The sequence below is a fragment of the Acomys minous genome (assembly GCF_964271855.1).
Source record: "Acomys minous genome assembly, chromosome: 8".
In the NCBI taxonomy this organism is placed as follows: domain Eukaryota; kingdom Metazoa; phylum Chordata; class Mammalia; order Rodentia; family Muridae; genus Acomys; species Acomys minous.
Window position 1 is genome coordinate 16,918,638 of NC_140489.1, and position 12,337 is coordinate 16,930,974.

The 12,337-nt window shown below is 52.2% G+C and overlaps 1 protein-coding gene across 1 annotated transcript in view; it reads left to right on the forward strand.

The window, feature by feature from the left end:
• The window catches only part of ITPK1 (inositol-tetrakisphosphate 1-kinase), a 139,656-nt gene that overhangs the window by 98,819 nt on the left and 28,500 nt on the right, over positions 1 to 12,337 (forward strand). The window contains exon 4 of the mRNA XM_084792476.1: positions 2,093 to 2,210. Within this exon, the coding sequence (XP_084648602.1) occupies positions 2,093 to 2,210 (118 nt within the window). The remainder of the gene's footprint in view (positions 1 to 2,092; positions 2,211 to 12,337) is intronic.

A 12,337-nucleotide genomic window follows, 5' to 3' on the forward strand; every position in this document is an offset into this window, starting at 1 on the left:
CACCTGCAAGACACCCCAGCACTGGCATTTGTAGAGTCGTGTTTGTAAGGCTGTGTGAGCAGGGTCTGGTGGAGGGGAACCGGTGAATGCTGGCCTTGTGTGTCAGCATGCCGCGATGGAAGGAAAGGCCAGCAGGGACGTTTGCCCGTCAGGAGCCTCCATGGGAGAAGCAGGGCACAGAACAGCTCTTAAGTCAGCTGAGACTAGGAAAGGATGACAGTGGGCGCAGCAGTGTGGCCTCATGGCCAGTATTCAGAGATCTGCGTAGTAGCTGTACACGCAGCCATGGGGCAAAGGGACTCTCAGGAGGGAGCCGGTGACTGGAATCTACTAGAGTTGGCGCTGACATAGAGGCCTCCCAGGGTGGCACACAGCCACTTGCAAGGGAGAGGGAGAATTAAGTATTCATGGGAGAGGACAGAGAGGACTCCTGTGGGAGGTCCGTGGGGAGGACAGTTTCAGACAGAGTGGGTATGAATCTGGCTTTTGCCTCAAATGCTCTCAAAGTGATACTAGGAACAAAAATAGATTCTCTTTAAAAAGGGGGGAAAAAATCCAGTGGGTCTTTCTTTGCGTTGATAAAGCTTAAGAGAGAAGCAGCGTTGTGGAGAAAAGCAACATTGTGGGTGTTTTTCCCTCGGGGCTGGGTGGAAGACAGCAGTGGATAAAGTGACCTTGTGTGATTGCTTGCCAGAGCTGTTTTGACCCTATGCTTCGCAGCTCAACTGTCGTTCGTCCTGTCACAGCTTGGGGCCTGATGCTCTAAAATTGAGGTATATTAGTAGGGCTCGTTCTGCTTGGATGCCAAGGGAAGGTCTGGTTCATACCCACCCATGCGCAGTGTGACTGTACCCTAACTTGATAGTGGCTAAAGACCCCATTCCCAAGCAAGTCCATATCCCCAGAGGCTAAAGGATTAGGCTCGAGGTGCTTGGGGGGACTCAGTTCAGCCTACTACAGTGGGGAAGGCCTTCCCCAAGCCCAGCCCTCTAGCTGAAGCCCTCCGCCGTCTTTTCAGCATCTTGTAATTGTATCTTCGGAATCACAAATTGGCAGAGCCAGAAGACAGTCTCATTTCCATATGCCAGCAAGTTGCTATGACTCACCGAGGTGCCTGGGGTTCCTGGAGTCACAGTGGAGTAGCTTTTTTTTTTCTCTTGGTGGGTGTTACAATGTATGCGTCTCTCTGTGTGTAGGCGTGCATGTAAGTATATACACATGTGTGATGGGGCCCTCAAGTGTTGTTCCTTTGAAACTGTCCACCTTGTTTTTGGAGGCGTTCTCTTACCCACCTGGAACTTGCCAAATAGGGTAGGCTGAGTGGCCAGCAAGCCTAGCGGTGTGCCTGCCTCCTCTCTTCCCCCCCCCCAAGTGCTGGGATTACAAGCGTGAGCAACCGTGCCCTGCTTTCACCTGGGAGCCTGGGGGTTAAACTCAGATCCTCATGCCGGACCTTATCCATTGGTGAGGGAAGCTGGACTGGCATTCTGATGGACCACACTGAGCATATGGACCAGGTCTGCGTTCAGACGAAGCTTTTACCCAATGGCCTCATCAAAAACTGACTACTGCTGGGGTGTGGTGGTGGCGCACACCTTTAATCCCAGCACTTGGGAAGCAAAGGCGGGTGGCTCTCTGTGGTTCGAGGCCAGCCTGGTCTACAAAGCCAGTCCAGGATAGCCAAGGCTACACAGGGAAACCCTGTCTCAAAAAATAAAAAACAAGAAAAAGCCCAAAAAAACCCTGACTGCTCCTCAGTCCTGAGCTCAACCTGAGCTTAAATTCCCAATGTGGCTACTCACAGATTCCCAGCCTCCGTGTTTCTTCCTTCATGAGGCAGAGAACCCCTTTGTCCCAGCATCCCAGCATCCCAGCAAGAAGCCCCTAGCCTGCCTCTGATTGGACAGACATAAGATCACATGTCCACTTCTGAGCCCTTTATTAGTTTAACCAAAGTCATGTAACCAAATTAGTATACCCAAAGAAGGACGAGAGAGGGACAGATGCGCAGAGGATTCTGGGCATACGGTCTTGTCACTGCCCTCGTCACAGTGTCAGCCTACACTAACCATACGCTGGCTTTTCTTTCCAGGAGTACATTGACGCTCACCCTGAGACCATCGTCTTGGACCCACTTCCCGCCATCAGGACCCTGTTAGACCGTTCCAAGTCCTACGAGCTTATCCGCAAGATTGAGGCCTACATGAAAGGTACGGACACACGTGGCTCAGCCTTCTGGCAGGTGCCCCACTTCTGTGGTCACAGGTTATCACTGTCAAGGAAGGGCAAGGACTCTTGACTTCAATACAGGAAAGAATTGAGTTATGGGGGCAGCCAGCATAGGGTAGGGGGGGGCTGTCCTGACTGCTCTCTCCTGGAGGGGAGATGAGGTGTCCAGATAACCCTGTGACTGGGAACAGGAGTGTGTGCTGAATTGCTCATGTGGAGTTATAGAACAGGGCAGAGGAGACAGTGGGAAATCAGGGGCCTTTACTCAAGCACAGAGAGACGCATAGTGCTGCTGCTGGACATCATGGGGTACACGCTGTTCCCCTGGGCGGAGCCTCCCTCTCACTGTGGAACCTCTGCTACTGGCTCTCATCCACCTGACCCCAGCGAGCAGAGCAGAGTCCCAGAAGTGCAGACTGCCTTTTCAAGGTATGCATCTCTGTGAGAGGGCGTTCTGGAAAGGTTCTCTAACTGCATAGTACCCCCCTGCCACCGTGTTCCCTGCTGAGCCTTTCTGTTTTCATTTTAAGCAACAGTTTTTCCTTTGCCTTGGCGTGCGCTGGGGGGGCGTGGGGCAGGAGGCAGGCAGGAGGTGGGCAGGGGGCAGGGAAGATGGCTGCTGAGTGGTCCCCTCCTGCCTGGCCATTATGTAGACCACATTTGTGGCCTAAGCTGCCTTGAACCCTAACCTGCATGGTCGTTTGCTGTGCGGTGGGACCAGTGAGCACATTTTGGTGGACAGGACCAGAGCTAGTCCTCAAAGAGGCAAGAGGGATATGGGCGTGTCCACTTATTGGGTAGGCGCCACATTCTTGCGTTCTGTCTTTCATCGCTGTCCGCTGAGCCACACTGATCCCGTCCGTCTTACAGATGGGTCACAGAGCCTATGTTAGTCGGCTTTTTGTACACCCGAGCTAAGCTATCTGTAGAAAGGGAAGCTCTAATTAGGTCCTAGTTTTGAAGGCTGAAGTCCAAGCAGAACAGTGTAGAGCTGTCCCTGGACTCATTACCTCACGGTGGGTGACACTAGCAGGGACACAGATGGAAACAAGCAAATGGCTACGTCCTGAGCCACGGACACAAGAAGCTGAGTGGAGCCAAACTCGCTTCTTTTATAATAGCGCCCCTCCCTTAGCCCTCCAGTTCTCGCCCTTCCGCCCCCTGCCCGTAAGCTTGCCTTTTACAGCCATGGCCAGAGGGTGGACAGTGCAGCCAAGGTCCTTCCTGGAGCAGTGACAGACCCTCCCTTCTCTCTAAGGAACATGTCCTGTGGAGACCTGGGCTTGACTGTCTTGCAGGGGGTCTAGAGGCTTCATTCCTGGTGCCTGATGCATACTCGTTATCATGGGACCATGGGTGTGGGAGGGGCCACAGTGGCAGGCAGGCAGCCACCTTCTTCCTTGGGCGTTGATGGTTTGCGTTGCTTTCCCGAAGATGGGTCCATCCAGACCCCTAGGTGAGAAAGAAGGAAGACAGCCATCACATAAAGGCCAAGTTGCATTAAGTATCAGAGAAGGACCAGCTGGTGAAAGATGGCAGGTCCGCAACCTCACCTACTGTTCTAGGCCTGCCCATGACAAGTGACAGACTCGGGTATCTGGAAAGCGTCACCATGGAGCTAAATGAACAGGCTGTGGAAGAAGACAAGTTGAGGCTGGATTGGGATCTGGCTCCAACTGCCCTGTGATCTTGGACCGGTCACTTAGCCTGGTCCATGTACACTCTAGACACAAGTAATGTGGCTCACCCTCAAGGCACCAGTTAGAATAATGGGGATTTCATCTGTAGAAGCACAGTGTGTTATTTGGCCCACTGGGTCACCTCAAGTACTGGTTTCTCGCTGCTCCCGCTGTGGGTTCAGACATCTTTATTGGGTCTTAGAGCTCATTGAACACTTTTATGAGTGTGATATCAGTGCCCTTTACACACATTTCAAGGGCAGCTCAGGCCTTGTGGTCAAGGAGCAGGGCTGTGCTGACGACTCGGCCTCAGCCAGCACAGGAAGTAGTGAGCCTGGGTTGTTGCTGAGTGGTTACAGACAATCGGGTCCTACAATGAGGCAGTGAGGACTAAGGTGTGGGGGGCGTGTTCCGGGGGCATCCAGTGGCTAGGTAGCTGGGCGCTCCAAGCCCCGGGTACATCCTGCTATTCTTGGGCACAGAGAATGCTACCCTGGGACACTCCCAATTGTGCCCACGGGATGGTGGTCTGTTTCCTTGAGCCTTTAGGGCATCTAAGGGGCATAGGGATTTCTGATTCATAGTTCCTTTGCTCGAAGAGACTTCATTAAACACTGGCTTTAACTGCAGCCGCTGCTTTTGTCCCTGTCTAAGATGGGAGCAGGCCAAAGACTCAAAGCTTCTGTGTGAATGACAGTCTCCCGTGCTGAGCAGGGCTTCAGAGGGCAAAGGCGCTAGGAGGGCCAGCAGCACGTTCTCCTGCCTAGGACTGCTCTGAGGCCAGCTGCTAGGCCAGGCCTTCCTGACCTCAGGAGCCTTACTCTTTGTTTTAATACAGCGGCAGTTCTCAACCCGTGAGTTAAGACCCCTTTGGGGGCTGACCAGCCATTTCGTAGGGGTCGCCTTCGACTATTGGAAAACACGGATATATATACATTACCGTTCATAACAGTAGCAAAATTACACTTACAAAGTAGCAACAAAAATAACTTGTGGTTGGGGGGTCATCACAGCGTGAGGAACTGGATTAAAGGGGGGGCAGCGTTAGGAAGGTTGAAGACCACTCTGCTGCAGCATCAAATGTGGACCCTGTCCTAGGAGTCTTTTCTGGAGCACAGTCAGACAAGGTGACTCGGAGGAATGTAGGGGGCCTTCATGCCAGCTCCTTCCCTAGGTGCCTTTAGTGAGGGACTTCCCAGGATGCACAAAGCTAAGGTAGGTGAGGACTGAGGGCGCAGTGCGCTGCCCTGAAGAGGCGCATCGTGGTGAGGGCATTGGGGAGAGCTGCTCAGTGGCTGCTTACACAGGACTTTGGGAATGTCAGGCCAGAGAGGAGGCTGCGGACTTCGTTTTTGTTTTCAGGCTGTGTCGCGGTGCTTGAGCGGGCAAGTGTGAGCATGAGATGAGATTCTCACTCATCGGACTGGAATAGAGGGGGCCGGAAGCAGCCTGGAACAAGCCGTCACCGGTGTCCTGCGAGGGGTGCCTGGGTTCTGAACCTTTGGATGGTAGGACATACTAACTAGCACAGGCTTGGGAGGCTGGGGGCAGATTGCTGAAGGGAAGGCTCCAGACAGAAGCCCTTGAGATGGATCCATAGCCACAGCCTCAAGCATTGTCCTCTAGAAGCAACAGGATGGAGGAACTGTGTAGCTCCTCCAGGCAGGGAGGACCATTAACTGCACCCTAAGGCACTACTGGTTCTGGGGCGGCAGGATGTGTTGGGGGGTGGGGTGGAGCCTGTGAGTGCTGCACCCTGAATTTTCCTTATTGTCTGTACCAGGCCCAACTTGTATTCTTCCAGGAGGGCAGTGGGCCTGGAACTTCCTGAGCCCTTCCCTGCAGGTGGGGCGGTTCCGTGGCAGTATGTATGGCGGGCTTTCTGCTGTGTCCCTGCCAATTCCTCTGCAGGCGCAGGGACCCTTCCTGGGAAGTGCCCCCTTGTGCCTGTGCCCCCAAACTCTTGCTTTTCCTTGGAGGCACACAGCTTTTTTCAGGCATGCTCTTAACAACCGTAATTACCCCTGAAATTCCCTCAGATAATTATAGCAATCCAAGCGACAGGGCTTTTGTGTGGAGAGAAAGGGCTGGATGAGCCTCTCCTATGCTGCCAGTACCCCTCAGGGTGAGGTGGCCTTCCCTGTTCTTCAGGGAAGCCAGAGATGGGAGAGGCTGCTGCAGAGTCTTTTGGCTTCTCCGGACTAGGGGAGGAAGATGACTGTGGCCCTTGACTTCGGCCCATGACGACAGGCACCCCACGAATACATAGCATGTAGACCACCCAGTGTCCATACATATGTGTGTGGCTGTCATCTCCAGGCAGCTAACGCATTCCCTAAAAGAACCATCCTCCTTTGGTATCAGGGCGACAGGGAGGCCTGTGGCCTAGAGCCCCAGCCTCAGCGGTCAGAACACCTGACCACCTGGGTGTGGTCAGTGCCTTGTGTGGTCTCAGCCCACATTCCCAGGGCCAGCAGGGGAACCAGGGCCCGTTGTCTGCCTCACATCTGCCAGCCGAAAACTCTCAAGTTAGTAAAGCATAAGCAAAACAGGGCGTCCCTTGACCTGGGTAAAGGGTGGCCTGGCCTGGCCTTGCAGCTTTGCTGTGTAACAGAGAGCACCCAGGCAGTTCTAGGGACCTCATTCTCTGGTAACATGGCCCTCCTGGTTCACAGTGGTGCCTGAAACTTGAGCCATCACATCCCGGGACTGTTATAATGGAGAGCAAGCAAAGGGGGAACAAACCCTATTTATCTTTCGGAATGTTCTGGAAGCTGCAAGATGTTGTCCCTGTCACCCCCCACCCTTACCTCCCTCCCCCATGGCCAGAATTAGGTGAATGCTTAGCTTCAAGGGAGTTGGGAAAAGCTATTTGTCCAGCTAAAACTTACAAGTTGTCACTGGAAAGAGGGATTTGCACCAATCTGAGGGAGCATTAGTTATCTGCCAGGTCACACCAAACATGTGAGCCCCTCCTTTGGAGACCTGACATGCCTTTCCCATATGAATGGCATTTGGAATAGCCATTGGGCCTCTGGCTGGTGTAGGGTGTGGCCTTCACACCCCTGACTACTACAACAGTCGCCTCAATGCAGCAGCTTAAGATCTTGAGGCTAGGAGGTTTTCACATGACACACCCAGAGCCTAGCCCAGACCCATTCATATAAATGCTCCTTGGAGATAGTCACTTGGTGGCATGCCTGTACCCATGCCTATACCCACCACCATCCCAGCCCTCAGGCAGAGGCACAGGAAACCCTGAACCTCATCTCTGCTTAGACTAGAGGTAGAAGTTGCCCAAAACATGACATTGCCCAGTACAGGCCTCGGGGAGGTAGGGAGAAGGCCATGATGACAAACCATAATTTGCTTTGCATGCCTTTGAAGGCCAGTTCTCATGGGGACAACCCACTGTGCTACACAAGGCCAGGGTCCAGAGACACAGGGCCCAAAGCCAAGGTTTGGCCCTGCTGTGCCAGGCTGGGTAATTCTAGGCATGGCTCTAGCCAGGTCCCAAATTGACTGAAGCCATATGTGAAAGGCAGCTGAGTGTCACTGGATGGCATGGGTTTGTGTCCTGGTCCTCAGGGATAAGAGATGTGAAGGGTCTTGGAATAAAGGCAAAGCCTAGAAGGCTCCTTTCGGGCTCCAGCGACTTGAGGGTGAGGCTGGCTTTCCTGCCCTCCTTTTCCTGTAACCTCCCACACAATCTGGGGAGGTGACCAGATGGCCTGTCCCGGACAAGGGCCTCCCCAGGGAGGGGTGTGCACAGTGGAAGCAATCTTCTCTGCTTGTGGTTTTATGAGAATTTAATCATGGTTCATCTTGGAGGCGGTTTTGGAAGCAGGATTGAAATGGAGTAATCCTGACACCAAGAGGGAAGAAAAGATTGTCGCTTAGTAGGGCTCTGGACAAATGGCTCGCAAAAGATGAGGGGGGTGGGGGGCATGCAGCTGTGTACCCCAAGAGAGCTAGCATCACCCACCCTCTCTTAGCCATGCTTCAGGCAGTCAGTTGGCTTCCTGTATGCCTGACACTGCCAGAGCTCTTCCCAGGATGCCTCTGTGAGGAAGGCTTGCCCATTTTAGAGATGAGGATCCCTGGGCACATTTGAAGTGGATGACTCAGGGTCCCAGGACGACCAGAGGCAGGTCTGGGACGGATCTGTGTTGTCCTGATTGCTTTGAGCCAGGGTTCCTGAGCTTGGCTCTTAGCCCCCCAGGGTACTCTGGCCCCTGTGTGCTTGCTCATCTCCATGCCTATTAAGGGTAGTGCTGTGGAGGCTCGGGTACTTGTACTTGTGTCTAATGATTCCTAGGTCCTCCCATTATGGGTCCTTGCCAGCTTGGCAGCGTTCCCAGGAGTGAGTGCCTTTTATGTATAGGAGGTGACCATGACCAAAGAAGGTCCCAGATGACCACTAGGTGCTCTACAAGTGGTTGACCACCACATCTCAGCCCTCTATGGTTATTGGAACATAATCCTGATCGTTCTTTGCAAGGGCAGCAGTCCTGAGGCCAGAACACACTGTAGGCAGATTGTCTGAGGGCCGCCGTCCATGGCAGCCTAGGTCCCACAGGAGAGCCAAAGGCTGGTTGTGTCCCTTCTGTGTTCCGTGTTAAAAGCTGTGGCCCTGCAGGAGGAGGGAGACAGACAGAATTATAGCAAGACTTGAGAACAGAAAGCTAAGTTGAAAGATTCTAAGTACCAACACTGACAGGCTAGCCAGAGAAGAATTCCTTCTAAAGTTTTGGTCCTTGGGGGATGCTGAAGAATCCAAGGCCATTGAAAGAAGCGGATTATTTGCATGGGGATGAAGGTGTAGACAGTCTACCCCCCACCCCACCCCCCACCGCCTAGCCTGGCCTTCCAGGGACCTAGGAGGGTTCTTGGCAATTGCATTTGCTGCTATGAAGCCTGCCAAGTTGTCTCATAAAATTCTAGCACAGCACCTCTCTGATCTACTTGGTACCTCATGGAGCCCCAACAGAGGGAAAGGGAAACGCATCAGATATGTTGGGTTGTGGGTTTTTCCTTGCTATAGCACTTGCCAGAGCCTTGATGGCTACACTAGTGCAAAATTTCAGTCCAAGCGGCGTGGGTTTTAGCAGTCATAAGATGTGGTGGCACTTTATATTCCAATAAGTGGTAAGTGAATTGTGACATCCCCCCTGTTATGAGACCCATCCCCCTGTCATAGATGGAAAACAGAAAAATGTGCCTTAGAATCAATAAAATACAGACATTCGTGTATCCCTTAACTGTCAGTCAGCTATAGAATTATGCACGTCCCCCGACCCCTGCCATTTTGTGGAGCTTCTAGCAAGAGACTGCTCCACCTGATATAGTTACATTCCAGGTTGGGTACCCCAAAGGGCTCCTTGCTGCTGCTGACTCCAGTATTTTTTAATCATTTATTTTATGTGTGGGGGATGTTTTGCCTGCATGCAAGTCTGTGCACCACATGAGTGTAGTGCCCATGAAGGCCAGAAGAGGGCATCTGATCCCCCAGAACTGGAGTTACAGATAATTGTGAACGACATGTGGGTGCTGGGAGTCAAACCTGAGTCCTCTAGAAGAGCAGCCAGTGCTCTTAACCTCTGAGCCATCTCTACAGCTCTATCTGACTTAAGTCTTCAAAAACAACTACTAATCTTCCTTTTGGAACCTTCTCATACTCTGAAGGAATGTGTGAAATCTACACACATTTTTTAAAATAAGCAGAAGTCAGGTTATACTTACATATACTGCAATAGCCCGCACCACCTTCATATCTGTTGCCCTGTTTCTGAGTCAGGGATTTAAAAAAAAAAGGGCAAAGAGAACCGGGTGTGGTGGCGCACGCCTTTATCCCAGCACTTGGAAGGCAGAGGCAGGCTGATCTCTGAGTTCAAGGCTAGTCCAGGTACAGAGCCAGTCTAGGACAGCCAGGACTACAAGAGAAACTGCTTAAAAAAACCAAAACCAAAAATAAAACAAAACAAAAATATGAGGGAGATTGAGCCGGCCTTGTTTTAATAACAACATAATATTCTATCATTTGATTTATTTTATTATTTGGGTGTGTAGTGTTGTTTGGACTTATGTGGGTTTTTTGTTTCTGTTTTAAACTGTTTCTGCATAGTTTTATTTAAAAAAAATTTTTTTTTCCTCCAGAAGTGAGATTTCTTGCTTGAAGATTCCAGGCATGCTCACATTGGCAGATCTTGCTGTATTACCCTTGAACAGTTTATGTCTTGGGGAGAAGACGCCCATTTCATCTTAATGCCATGATTAGACAGGTCCAGCGTCTCTTCCAGTGCTTATTGGCCATTTGTATTTCTGTTCAAATGAATCCTCCGTGGGGTTTACCCTTCTCTTGGCTTAAGAAAAACATGGTTCTATTTCTTTGAATCCCCTTGGAATGGAGGGAACTATTTTAAAATACAGCTTCTCCAGCATGAGCATCGTCTTTGTGCTGGGGCCAGGCTAACATCCCTGCTTCCTGGACGCATCCTGTAGAGAGGGCACTCCAAGCGTTGTGTTTTATGTGTCTTGGAAACACAGGGGCTGCTGCAGTTTGTGAGTTGAAGCTGGGAGTAGGGGGGAGCCCCGCTAGGGTCTGGAGGGGCTGTAAATCAGTGGGGACAGCTGCCACTGAGCTAATCCACATTTCCAGCAGCTGGTCAGGGTTCAGGAATGTCTGGCCCTGTCCCAGCCTGTGTCTGGCTCCTTCGCTCCTGGGCTCTGAACATTCCGGGTGCAAATAGCTGCTTGGCTCCAGGAGAAGGAGACAGGTCACCCAGCCTGGTCTATGGGAAAGCCTCTCCCCCACCTGACTATGGAGCGCATCCTCGGGCCCCACCAGCCCCACACCCTGGATATTTATTTCCTCTGGCTCTGCTCTCTCGGTTGCAGTGGCATCCTCCCAGAAGAGCTTACCTGGGGCCAGGGGGCCACTTTGGGATGGTAGGGAGGGGGACGGGACAGGAAGCTATAGGGAGCAGAAGAGCAGCTGTGGCCACTGTGGAATGCTTCCTTCATCCCCTAGTGGCTCCAGATGACCCCAGCCAGTTGCCCTCTTAGGACTTACAGTGACTATATGTATAGGAAATAGTTCTCAGGATAGCATGTGCCCGTATCATTTGGCACCTTAGCTCTTTTTCTTTTTTTTTCTTTTGAGGCAGGGTCTCTTGAGCTTGTAATCCCTCTGCCTTAATTAACCTCCTGAGTAGCTGGAGTGGCAGCTTCGTGCCACCAAGCTCAACTCTGAAGGCCTCTTATAAGGACATCGGTTCTTTCGGACCAGGGCCAACCCCAGTGACCTCATTTTACCTGGATACCTCATCAAAGAGACCCTCTCTTCTGTATCCCCGAGCTGAGAGGATTGGGGCTTCCGTGTGAATTTCAGGGACTAGGCACACCCCTTTAGTGTAAGCTACCTCAGTAGAGGGAGAGTTTGAGAAGTGATCTGAGGTCTCGGCGACGGAAAAGCGAGGGTGCATGGCGGTGCTGAGAGATGTGAGATGCCATGGAGCCACAGGTTCGATAGAACACTGTGGAGAGGAGATGGTTATGGGTGGCAGTCTCAGGCAGTTTCCTGACTGTGAATTCCAGGAACACTTAGGGGCAGCTGGGACGAAGTCTCAGTGCTAGGACGAACCCCCCCCCCCATGTCCTAGAAGAGCAGGCCTAGATGGCCTGGTGCTGAGTGACCTGCAGCCAGGGCATTCCAGATGTCTGTCCTCCAGAGAGTGCCATCACATTGGAACAGGGCTAGCCTGACCTCTTGACATTTTCTATGTGTCCTGCATGAATGTAGCCTCCTGTGTTCCTTCAACAGGTCAGTGGGTGGGTGGCATGATTGGGCCATCTTCAGATGAGGGAGACAAGTGCAGTGACCTGACTAGAGGCACAGGGCTGGCTCTGGGGCCTCGGGTAATGCTTATCAACCACTGTCACATTTTACTTTGGGGGATCTTCCTCCCAAGGATGGCTCTGTCTTCATAATCTCCTGGCCCTAAGTGTCAAAGACGTCAGTGTTGAGCGTGCCCACTGTCCCTGCTCTGTGGTGCACTGTCAGCGTTTGACCTACTCTGCTGACCGTCTCCGACATGGCTTACCCCTGCTGCTGATCGGCAGCAGCCCAGGGTGACAAAGATAGGACAGCCAGGATGGAGAGGTGGCTCAGTCTGTAAAGGGAGCATGCTTCGCAGGCACGAGGACCCAAGTTCAGACCCCTAGCATCCACATAAGAGTAGGTGCATCAGTGTGCGTTTATAACTCCAGTACTGGGGGCAGGAGGTAGAGATAGGGTGGATCCCCCTGGAGGTTGCTGGCCGGTCCGTCTAGTTGAAATGGTGGGTTTTAAGTTTAAAGCAAGACTCTGCCTCATTAAATAAAGCGGAAAGTGACTGAGGAAGTAATTGCTCTGCCCCAGTACCATGGGT